Source organism: Hyaena hyaena, unplaced genomic scaffold (genome assembly GCF_003009895.1).
Source record: "Hyaena hyaena isolate Hyena2069 unplaced genomic scaffold, ASM300989v1 scaffold_277, whole genome shotgun sequence".
NCBI classification, from domain to species: Eukaryota; Metazoa; Chordata; class Mammalia; order Carnivora; family Hyaenidae; genus Hyaena; species Hyaena hyaena.
In genome coordinates, this window is record NW_024080905.1 from 1,623,186 (window position 1) to 1,635,451 (window position 12,266).

Here is a 12,266-nt window from a genome sequence, read left to right on the forward strand (position 1 = left end):
CCTCGTACTCAATGTCATAAATAATAAAATATCTGTTTAACAAATGGAAATTTGTGTTACGTGACACTAGAGGTCACCAGTGCCAAAAACTGGTGGGACTAAAAGACAACATGATTTCCCAAGCTTTCTTTAATAAGAATTCTTACAGGCTTACAAACCGGGGAGTAAGTCTTACTGTGTTGAACACAAAGAGAATAACTATATTGGCTGACAAAACCTGAATTTTTCTGTTCATTTAACAAAAGTGTCTATACGTTTGCAAGAATATATGTATGAAAGAAAACTTAGGTATGAGAGCTTTTGCTTACCATTAATGAGTACCTGATACAATGCCACTGTCCTACTCAGTGAGCATTAATTGTCTGACTGACTTTCTTAAGAAGTATTGGGTAAATACTTACTCACTTTTATGGACACAGAAAATTCCAGCTGTGATTCTCCATTAACCCCGTGTGGCAGGGCTGTTGAGAGAGTTCTTCTTTGTCATGTGAGGTGTGTCCTATCATGTAAAACAAAGTACTTGGTTTTTCTTTTGAAATTCCTAGGGGTTAATTTGAGAATGACTTTCATATTTATAAAACAAGCACAAAATATGGAGGGAAGACAAGTACATATTCTTTGATGTTGTACATGAGCTTCTAACAAAAGAATGTATTCGATTAGAAAAATAGTGTGCAGCATTCTGAAGTGACACGCGACTTAAAATGACTGTCAGAGTGTCTTCTGCTGGAGAAATGATGATTTAATAATGCTCTTGGAGAACATTGGTGAGGTCTTTATTTTTTAAACATGTCAAGGCAATGGACTTTGTGTATTAAATGGAATCTTCTTTCCATGATAGCTGCACACCCAATTACCTTGAGTTGCGTGATGGGGCTGACTCAAATGCACGAGTACTTTCCAAGGTTTGCGGGAGATCTTTGCCCGACAGCCAGCTGTCCTCAGGAGAGGTGATGTATTTGAGATTCCGATCTGACAACAGCCCCACACAGGTGGGGTTCAAGATCAAGTATACCATAGGTAATAACATTTTTTTATATTTGGTAAGAAAGTTATGACAGACTAATTATAATAACACTCTAAAAACTCATACCATTTTTAGAGAAGATTTTCTATTTGCCTGATTTTAATGATAGTTTTAGTGATAGAAATAAGAAATATAAATGTGTGAAACCACAAAGCCACTTATCAATTTAAAATTTTACCTTGCTCCCCACTTTAAAACACTCTTTTTAGTAGACTTGAGTATTTTATATTTTTCCTAACTCGTGTCTAAAAATATATTCAGTTAAATCAATTTTTTGTTTTTTCCTTTTATCATGAAATCTCTATCGTATTACTTTAACTAGTAAAACACTTTACTATTCATATATAATCAAATAACTATATTTAGAGCTGTAATTTTGAACGCATCATTAGTGGATAATGTTTTTCCCCTAAGTTTCTAGAGCCAAATCAGTCACTAAACAAAAACAAATATGTCTCTACCGTGTTTTGATTTCCTTACTTAAAAAATGAGCAATATGCATGCTTACTGAAGAGGTGCTGTCATATGGTTGCAATTACATAGAATTGAGTATCTGGTGGGTCTGAACACTAACCAAACGTATTTAATACAGTCAAAAGTCAGAAAGCCTAATTGTAACACTATTCAACCTACACCGTAGGTCATTCTATAGCCTGAGGCAAATTGTATATAATCCAATCTGACTAACACATCCTGTTGATAAGAAAGAATTGAGTAGTAATTTTCCAGGACCTGAGATACCAGTTACTGCAGTGAAACAATTCTTTGACAGTTAAAGGGCAGGCATCACTAATCAGCCACAGCTAGTGGAGCATCCACTCAGTGTTCAGAATCACAGACAGAGAGGGGCAGGCAGACCCTATCAATCTATCTGTTAGTCCTTGAAATGAAACTTCCTTGCAACTAATAGCTCTTACACGGTGTCCCAAAAGGATTAATGAGATGTTACAGAATATGCCATTCAGTTTTCCATTTCTCATTATTGGACTGGACCTGTGGTATCATTGCTTTTTACATCAATAATAGATTTCAAATTCTAAGGGAAACAGTAACTTAAACATTTTCAGAACTTTTAAAACATTAATTTATATTCAATTGGCACCTAAAAGTTTACACATGCACTAGCTAAATTAAAAAAAAAAAAACAAACCCAAAAATCCCTGTAACAGAATATTGCTCTCTATTTGCAGCCCAGTGCGGGGGAAGAGTGACTGGGCAAAGTGGCACCATTGAGAGCGGCGGATACCCAACAGAGCCATACAGAGACAATTTATTGTGTGAGTGGCACCTCGAGGGCCCCTCAGGACACTACCTCACCATCCATTTTGAAGACTTTAACCTCCAGAATTCCTCTGGCTGTGAAAAAGACTTCGTGGAGATCTGGGAAAGCCAGACCTCTGGTCAGTGAAATACGTCTGCTGTCTTCTGGGGGTGTTTATATTCACGTGTACTCTTTCAGCCTCTGACGTTGACTTAGAAAGGGAAGATGACATCTAGTCTTTGCATAGAAGTGCAGTCAGCTCTGAGCAACTGCCGGCTTTTCTCTCCCTGGGTCCCCTCTCCTAAACAGTGGTGTCCAGAGCCCCAGGCGTCATTACAGAGCTCATCCTTGTAGGTCACGTGGAGAGAGCACTGCAATGAGAAGTGATCCTCTCCCTGTTGAGACCTTCCAAGGCCATAGGCAGTTATTTGAGGGGCATCCTGCTGGGGAAAGAGAGGGTGTGTATCCTAGAAATTGTATGAGTCAGACACTTGTCACTCTACTGGCCGGAACCATCTCCTTCACCAAATGAGCTCCTTCATTGCGCTGCGACCCCCTTACCCTAATTGGTTGCGGGTTTTGTTTCACGTCTCCACGTACTTGAATATGTTGGTTTTATTCATGTTTGTCCTCCTTCTTTTAACAGAGGGTACCATTTCTTCGTGGGCAGAGTCTTGTCTTTTGTTATTTTCTTTGTACTTGTAGAACACCTCAAGTAGAGGTTGGAGGAAGTCAGTCACCTGAACACGTACATATTTAATTATTTGACTCTCACAGGAAATTTACTGGGAAGATACTGTGGAAACACCGTTCCCAACAGCATAGACACTTCTAGCAATGCTGCTTTGGTCAGGTTTGTCACAGATGGCTCTCTGACTGCCTCAGGATTCAGACTACGGTTTGAATCTAGCTTGGAAGGTAAGTTCACTGATTTGTTACGTCTAATATAGATATAATATATGATATTAATAATACAATTATATATAATATGTTAATAATACAATTACATAGTATATTAATAATATAATATATAGTATAATACAATTATATAGAGTAATAATATAATTATATATCATATATAATATTAATAATACAAATATATATATGTGATATAGCACCTACATTCAACAGACAATATGCTAGCCGCTGGTTTTACAATAGTTGTAGAACAAAGAAAGACCCCCATCTTCTTGAGCCTTACAGTTTAGTGGGGAGGCAGACATCAATCAAATAGTCACACCAGTAAATGAAAACATCACACCTGTGGTAAAGGCTACCAAAGAAAGGAACTAGTGCTTTGGAAGATATAACAGGATGAGATTACTCATCTTACGAAAACCAGTCCATGAGTCCCCGAGTTGTCAGAACTGGCATTTCTGAAATACATTGCTGAAATACAGATCTTATCTAAAAAAACTGGATAATTATAAAAAGTACCCTGAATCTTCTGACTCTTGAGATTACAACATCCCTTAGGTCTCTCATACTTCTTGGGCCTTGATGATAAAATACTACCAGTGAACTGTCCCCCGTGGAGACATGAATGAAGTATTAAATATTAGAGATAGGAAGTGAATACAAACATTCTCTGTTAAGTCGTCACATACGTATAGTGATAAATAGGAGTAGTAGTTTTAGCATCCCTTGGGACACTAAAGAAAATATTTTAGAGAACGCTCCTTGCGGAGGGGTTCATTTTGATTGGATTGGAAGAGTTCTTGGGTTTCTTCCCCTTCAGAGTGCGGTGGAGACCTACAGGGCCCGACCGGAACGTTCACCTCTCCCAACTTCCCGAACCCAAATCCTCATGGCCGGGTCTGCGAGTGGAGGATCACGGTGCAGGAAGGAAGGCGGGTCACCCTGACTTTTAACAACCTGAGGCTGGAAGCTCATCCATCCTGCAACAGCGAGCGTGTGACAGTGAGTGTCCTGTGCAGTCGGGGACATTCCATTCCATTGTTGAAGGAGTTTATTAACCTATAAATCACAGTCAGAAAAGTATGTCAGGAATATTCCCACCCGTGCAACTGTACCTCAGAGGGATTCTAAGTATTTTAGATAGAACAAAAATGCAGTGAGCTGCCGTGAGATTTGTAAGACCTGTTTTAAGAGGCTGTTTGGTGTCACAAAATACCTCAGGATCGTAGTTGGTAGGATAAATATCAAGAGCCAATGATCATTACACATGGCAAAACTGGGTAAATGGAGAAAAGCTGAGCTTGTGGGTAGCACATAGCTGAATAGGACCTGAGTCACAGAACAGGCCACCACCAAAAGTTCTGAGCAATTGAGTGGTCCTGCATAGTTGCTGTTGTCTGCCAGAGGTACTGAGTGACAACTTTGGAAAACCATGGCTGCCTGCCAAGGTCAAGTCCTTGGGGATATGCCGTCAGCATTCTTAGCTTCCCTCAGCAAAGGAAAACAAAGGAGATCCATGAATGGGGAAGAAGATTGTTAAGTGACAGATAGGTAGGTAGGTAGGTAGGTAGATAGATAGATAGATAGATAGATAGATAGATAGATATACACACACATACACATAGGCACACACATACAAGATTAATTATCCATAAATACTAATATAGTTCTCTACCTGACTCGACCTTTCCTTAGTCCTTATTATCTCAGCAGATAACAATTCCAAACTTGCGCATGCTCAGGTCGAAAACATTGCTGTCTGTTTTGGAGAACTGTCTCTCACACCTTGTATTACATGCATCATCGAGTCCTGCTGGCTGTGACTGTAAAGAGATGCAGGACCGAACTACTTCTCATCCTACCCACTACCACCACCGTCACCGCTCCCTCTGCTTTAATGTAATAACGTCCGGCCGGTCTCCCTGGTCGCTCCCTTGTCTCCCTGCACTTCCAGCATAGCACCTGGGCGACAGCGGGTTTAAATGTAAATCTTCCGTGCTGCTCTCTTTGCAAATCCTTGAAAATCCTCGATGGGCCTCTCCTCACACTCTTTACAATGGCCCAGCTGCCCTGTAGAACCTCATTTCCTCTCAAACTGCCCCTCCCTCCTGCTCACTAGGATCCAGTCCCACTGGCTTCCTCTTGGGTGCCTGAATATGCAGTCCCACTGACCCTGTGCTATGGCCTTGGCTGCGTCTCCCCAACGGCTACTGTCTCTCTTCATTCTCCTCTCTTCAGGTGACCTGATCCCTGAGACCCCACATTAAATCGATTCCACCCCGGCCCATCATGCTCCCTGCGTTCTTGCCTTCACACAACGTCACACCAGCTGACATTCCCATGTATTTATTTGTTTGTCTGTGTACTGTCTGCTCCCCTCACCAGAACACAAGCTCCTTTAGGACAGGTAGTGCGTTTCATTCGCCGCTGAATCCCCAGAATAGAAACGGTACTTATTGAATGAATGAATAGTAGAAGCACTATCATTGTCCTTTTTTTTTTTTTTAAGTTTATTTATTTATTTTGAGAGAGACAGAGAGAGAGCACAAGATGGGGAGGGGCAGAGAAAGCAAGGAACAGAGGATCTGAAGCAGGCTCTGTGCTGACAGCACAAAGCCCGATGCGGGGCTGGAACCCATGAACCGTGAGATGATGACCTGAGCCAAAGTCAGACGTTTAACCGTTGAGCCACCCAGGTGCACCTATCATTATCCATTGTTAAAAACAAGCCACTTTTGTTTTCAATTTAGTTGTCTCCTGTTGGGTAGTGAATTCTAAAATACAACGCATCTTTGTATGTTACTATAATACTTCATATTACTCTAAAATGATCGTATTCAAGCTTCAAATTTTGCTCCCAAGTTCTAACACCCAAAGGATTGAAATGTTCTATCAGATATTAAAAATTATGGGCCCCCATTTCTATTTGAAAGCCTGGGAATTTTGGACTAAGCTTGTTTATTTTAATTTTTTAAAATTATTTTTTAATTTTATTTTTCAGAAGGGGGAGGGGTAGATAGAGAGGGAGACACAGAATCTGAAGCAGGCTCCAGGCTCTGAGCTGTCAGCACAGAGCCTCACACAGATCTCAAACTCATGAACCATGAGATCATGACCTGAGCCAGAGTTGGATGTTTAGCCACTGAGCCACCCAGGTTTCCTATAAGCTTGCTTATTTTAAAGGAACATTTCCCCCCCTGATATCAACTGAATATATAGAGACAGGGTTGAGTGGAAAAAAATTAACCACTCACAGTATACCATATTTTGATGCATTTTCTTATCTTTTCTTGGCAATGTAGTTGTAACAATGTGGCATAATTCATTTGCGTTATAATTTTCACCTATTTTTCTGATTATAAACATAATTGATGCCTATTGAACAAAATGCAGAGAGTTCAGAACATTAAAAATACAAAAAAATACTTGAATTTCAACCAACCCAGTGCTAAATTTTGATGTATAAAACAGCTTATTTCCCTTTGAAATTCTTCCCGTAGTTGAGATCAGATTGCATATAATGGTTATTAGGAATCTTACCAGCAGAATTTTCACATGCTGTGCAGGAAAGATAATATGAAGAGTCATAGTTTCAGAACTCAAATAAGAAAATAAAATTTACAGCAACAACCACAAATTCTGAATCATGCCTCACTTGTCATTTTCCCGTCTCTGAATCATAGATGGCAAAGGTGTCTACTTTCAGCTCTTTTAGCAACTTCTTGTGGTACATATGCCATTATTTCAAAATAATATCCCTGTTCTGCTCCTCATTTGTTTTCCAGTCTTAGACATTATCTCTCCATGCAAGTGTGGAAGATAAGAACTGAGGTCCCTTCACAATCCAACCCCCTTAGCACCAATGCTCACAGGGCTCTGCACAGTTCACAGATTCCACCAACTTGCTCTCAAAATACATACGTCACAGATTTTGCTTAAATTGCTCTTCAGTGTTTACAAGATTATGATTATATACATGTCATTCCCAACCCAGCCAAGTAGTGTACTATGGGAGCATTTTCTTTGTGGGTTTTTTTGAGTAATAACAATAATTGTGTCCTTTCTAACATTTAGCATTTAGGCACATATCACTGATTATCCCCCACACTTTTACTCACAGTGCATGTCCCCACCGTGTATGATAAAGCACACCCACCAGTTCATGGGTATTGTCCATCATGGGCTTTTCTCCATCAGCTGCAAGGCTGAAGCCAGCTGTCAAACCAGGCATGCCATTCACCATCAATTTTGCAAGCCCCTTCATTCGTCTCAGGGCTGGACCCAGACTCCATAAGGGCAGTTCCCTCTCTTGGTTCATTTCCTAATTTGGAGAGGCATATGTTCTTGTATTTCCATAAGGAAGTGGGCGTGGATGATAAGCTGTTTGAGATGGTGTATACCTGCAATTATTCTTATTTTACCCTTGTTCTTTGAATATGCTCTCTACATTAAAATATCATAAGTATTTGATCCATTCACCTATGTATATAAATATGTTAATCATAATTTTGAAGTTTCATGTTGCTTCCTTTGGGGTCCATTTCCTCCAAGTTTCTGTTACCTATTTATGTATATTGATTGGTCTCTGCCTTTTACATTAGATGGTTCCTTAAATGTCTGGTGACCCTCGGTTGCTTATTCACATTTAAGAATGAAGTACTACAATGCTGCTTGGAAGCTCTCGGTGCATGGGATTGTCAGTTTATGGTCTCCGTTGGGTGGGGAGGGGAGGGATTGGCCATTCAATGAGGGGAAACTACAAATGTCATATCTATAGGGTTTTTTTTTAATCCTGGGGACATTAAAACTCCAACAATAACTTTCAGAATTAATTTCTTTTACAAATCCTTAATATCATGTCTATACTATTTTCCTTTGAAATATATTCTTATAGGTTCAATATTTGTTTTGTTCCCCCTTCACTCTGCAATAAATAAGGGGATGTGGCTTGCCCTTTGCCCATACTTTGTTTACTTTGAGAACTTCTTGAAAAAGGTCGGAGTGAAGAAAGAAGAAAAGAAATAAAGAAAAAGAGAAAGAGAAAGAGAGAGAGAGAGAGATGGAGAAAGAAAGTGACAGGGAAAGAGAGAGATAAGGAAAAAATGTGCAACAATGAGATATGTGCCTGATCTTATTCCTGCATATAGCAGATTTTAGAGCTTGTCCTGAATCTCAAATGCCTACTTCCTGCCCCATTGTTTTCTGGGAGTTGTAGTTTCTGAGTATACACGTCAGTGGAGGAGGAAAGTGGAAACAGCACTTCAGTGGCCTGTAAAAGCAGGACCTCACGTTATAAATGGATGCCTGAACATTATTAGTCATTGTGATTCTTAGCCCAGGGCAGACATTGGCGCAAGGATAACCACCATTGGTCATGGTTTCCAGCTTGTTCCATTAGTATGTAATCGCTGATAATCCCTCTGATTCTGGCAAAATGTTGCCCATTCCTGTTTTAAGTGTTACTGAAATTTTGTCGTCTTCTGTTTCCTTCTACGTTACTTCATGGTTTGCAATCAGTGGGACGATTTAAATCCAATTTTATGATCACTAGTTGTTTGAATTTAAGCAAATTGCATAACCCTTTCTGAATTCTACTGTCTTAATCTGGAAAAGAGGGATGATATTATGTGTCTGAGAGGGCATTGTGCTAATTGGATAAAGTAATACAAGTAGGCTATTAGCAGAGCCTGGTGCTCAGTAAGCAATAGGAACTATTGTGTCTGGTCCTTTGAGTCAGAAGACACTTTAAGCCAGAAGCCCCCACAGAGCTCAATTTAATGATCAATTATAGTAAATAAAAAAGCTCACATCTTCTGTCATGGAGTGCGTACCCCTCCTTCGAATCTGTCAGTGTCATCCTCTGAATCATTATTTCTAATCGTGAATGATTCAAATCATCATTCAAAATGGAATATCAATTACTCAATTAGTCAGTTATTGTTTCAATACTTCTGGATCTTGCCTGAACTGTGAAACCCAGGCATGCTAAAACTCCCTTGGTCTTGCACAGAAGTGGAATAATACTTTGCAATTATCATAAGTATATGCATAAGCAGAATTATTGTTTAATATTTTGGAGTCAGCACCACTCGAAACCATTTTTTAAAATTCAAATTAATAAGAAAATTGAGGCTTTGGACCCATAAGTACTTGGGAAAGAACTATCATATTGATATAGAGATTGATTTTTTTAAGTTACTTTTCAAGGCGTTTTAAAATATTCGAGTGATTATACGCTTCACCCCATCAGAGACTAACATTTAAGCTTTCATTCCAAATCTGAAAGGTCCTGATACATTGTTAAGAAAAATGGTCCATCAGTGAACTCTGTGAACTGAGATGGAAGAGCGTTGGTCTAATTTACATTTAGAGCTTGGTTTCCAGTTGCAAACAGTCCAGCAGTTTTTCCTTTGTCAGCACAAGGCAGGAGGGTATTACCAGAATCTTCTCATTTTAGTGAAATGACCCTGAGGCCACAGAATGTGTTCTGGGCAACATAGTGGCTTGTGGCACTGGGCTAGGAGCCCGTACTGTTAGGTAATTCATTTTAGCACAGTTTCCTTAGAAGGAAGTATATCTGGGCTGTGAATATAACCTCCCAGGAAATATTCAGTAAGATTAAATGGTTTTTCCGACAGATATTCAATGGCATTAGAAGTAACTCACCCCAGCTAGGGCAACTGTGTAGCAGTGTGAATGTCAGCCATGAAATCAAATCTTCAGGACACACGATGAGAGTCGTGTTTTTCACTGATGGATCCAGGCCGTATGGAGGTTTCAGTGCTTCCTACACGTCCAGTGAAGATGCAGGTAAGAGAAGATGTTATATATACACCTGTTTTAATCATGGGCACTGCAGATGTTCGCACAGCTACTACCAATGGCCACCAAGCTGTTTTCCCTTTAGAGATCAAAATTATACCTAAGAGCTGCTATAGCAGGCAAACATATATCATCAGGTAGAAACCCATGCTAGGCAGAAAAACAAAACAAGACAAAACAAATTCTGGTTTCAGAAAGAAAGCTGCCATTGTGAATTTTTAAAAATGCCGTTTAGGAGAGCTTCTACCTCAGTTCTGTATAATGTTGCCGTTAAATACTGATTGCCTATTCTACAGTCCTTGGTAATTATTTTGTGCTGAAAGAGACCTTCTATCTCTAAGAAGGTAACTGACTCCCTGAAAGTGACTAATTAAAGATGAACAGATTTTGTGGTTTCTTAGTCATACATCCATATACATATTTCCAGTGTAAAGGAATGAGGGTTCATATTTGATACAGAGTATTGAAAAATTATGCAAGATATGGTCTTTTGAGTCTAAATATTCACCTACTTTATGGATTGGTGCTATTATCTAAGAGTTCTAAATATTAGAAGAATTGGAACTGAATATTTAAAAGATCTTTGTTTCATTGATACAAGGAACATTCATTCCCATATGAAAAGGAACAAATTCATTGGCACCCCAATGCTATTTGTTTGATCCAATTAAATTCTTGTGTCAAGTGGAAAATTGCTAATGAGAAGCCATTGAGACTACCATTGTAGTTAGATGTTTCTCTAAATTAAATATTAATGAACAATAGGCTTAAATTAGGAGAAACAAATGCATAGACAAACCCACAAATCCACCTAATCTACCCTACAGGAAAATAAAGAAAGGGTTTATTTTTACACATATTTCCAAACTCATAGAAACTTCTTCCACAGAAATTCACAGCAACTTCCCTAGAAACTCACAGGAACTTCTTCATGCATGAGCCAGCCCTTCACCCACAATCTTAACTTCATCTGTGAAGAGAAAGCAATAAACATCTTGCTGTTGTTATTCTAGTTGTTATTGTATTGTTTGCATCTTCTGTTGTGGCACGAACCTCACTACTACTTTCTCTGTTACCCTTTGTTTTCTTAGTATGTGGTGGGTCCCTTACAAATTCCGCCGAAGGAAACTTCACTTCCCCTGGTTATGACGGAGTCAGTAACTACTCAAGAAACTTAAACTGTGAATGGACTCTCAGCAATCCAAATCAGGAAAATTCATCCATTTACATTCATTTTGAGGATTTTTACCTGGAAAGTCACCAAGACTGTCAGTTTGATGTCCTTGAGTTACGAGTGGGTGAGTTCAATCAAGGAACATGTTCTCCCCGTTTATTTTGTTTTATTTTTAATTTGAGAAAGAGAGACAGAGCATGCGAGGGAGTGGGTCGGAAGGAGAGAAAGAATTTTAAGCAGGCTCCCTGCTCAGTACAGAGCCTGATGTGGGGCTCGATCCCTTGACCTTGGGATCATGACCTGAGCTGAAATCAAGAGTGGGATTCTCAACGGACTGAGCCACCCAGGCGCCCCACATGTTCTCCCATTTATGCACTGTATTCTTCTTATACCTGGAGACCACCAACAATGAAGTGACTTAAGGGGCTATAATCTATGTACCTAGAATCCAAAAGAACATTGGTCAGAAAAAGCTGTAACTCTGTGTGTACCCAGCTGAGGTCATACGCTTTGTTAACAGTGACTGAGATGGATCAGTATTCACAACTAGACCCTGTGTTTCAATTGATGTGAGACTTACCCAGGAGAGATTTAGTTTGCCTGTGTTTTCTCTCTCGCTCTTTTTAAAGTTTATCTATTTTGAGACAGAGAAAGCAAAAGAGCAAGTGACGGGGGACAGGCAGAGAGAGAGGGAGAGAGAGAATCCCAAGCAAGCTCCAGCCCACACTGTCAGTACAGAATCCAATACAGGGCTCACACTAACGAATTGTGAGATCACAACCTGAGATGAAATTAAGAGTCGGACACTTAATCGACTGAGCCACGCAGGTGCCTCTGGCTGTGAGTTCAAGTGGTCCCTTCAGTAATCTTTTACTACTCAAGACTTCTTTTCTCAGAGAATGGGACTTAACATGGTCAGAATTGTATCAGTAATTTCCTGAATTTACAGGAATTCTACTTAGAAATCAAAAGAAGTTTTGCAGTGTACCAGATGGAGAGGCACATGGAAGTTATTTGGGGAATTGTCCCCAAAGGAATCAAGTTTGTCTTTGTTTTCATGGTAG

General features: G+C 39.6%; 1 protein-coding gene across 1 annotated transcript in view; it reads left to right on the forward strand.

The window, feature by feature from the left end:
• Window positions 1–12,266, forward strand: part of CUBN (cubilin) — a 274,401-nt gene that overhangs the window by 191,150 nt on the left and 70,985 nt on the right. The window contains 6 exon segments of the mRNA XM_039245893.1: window positions 842–1,020; window positions 2,218–2,427; window positions 3,066–3,206; window positions 4,027–4,208; window positions 9,845–10,016; window positions 11,120–11,326. Coding sequence (XP_039101824.1) covers window positions 842–1,020; window positions 2,218–2,427; window positions 3,066–3,206; window positions 4,027–4,208; window positions 9,845–10,016; window positions 11,120–11,326 — 1,091 coding nt within the window.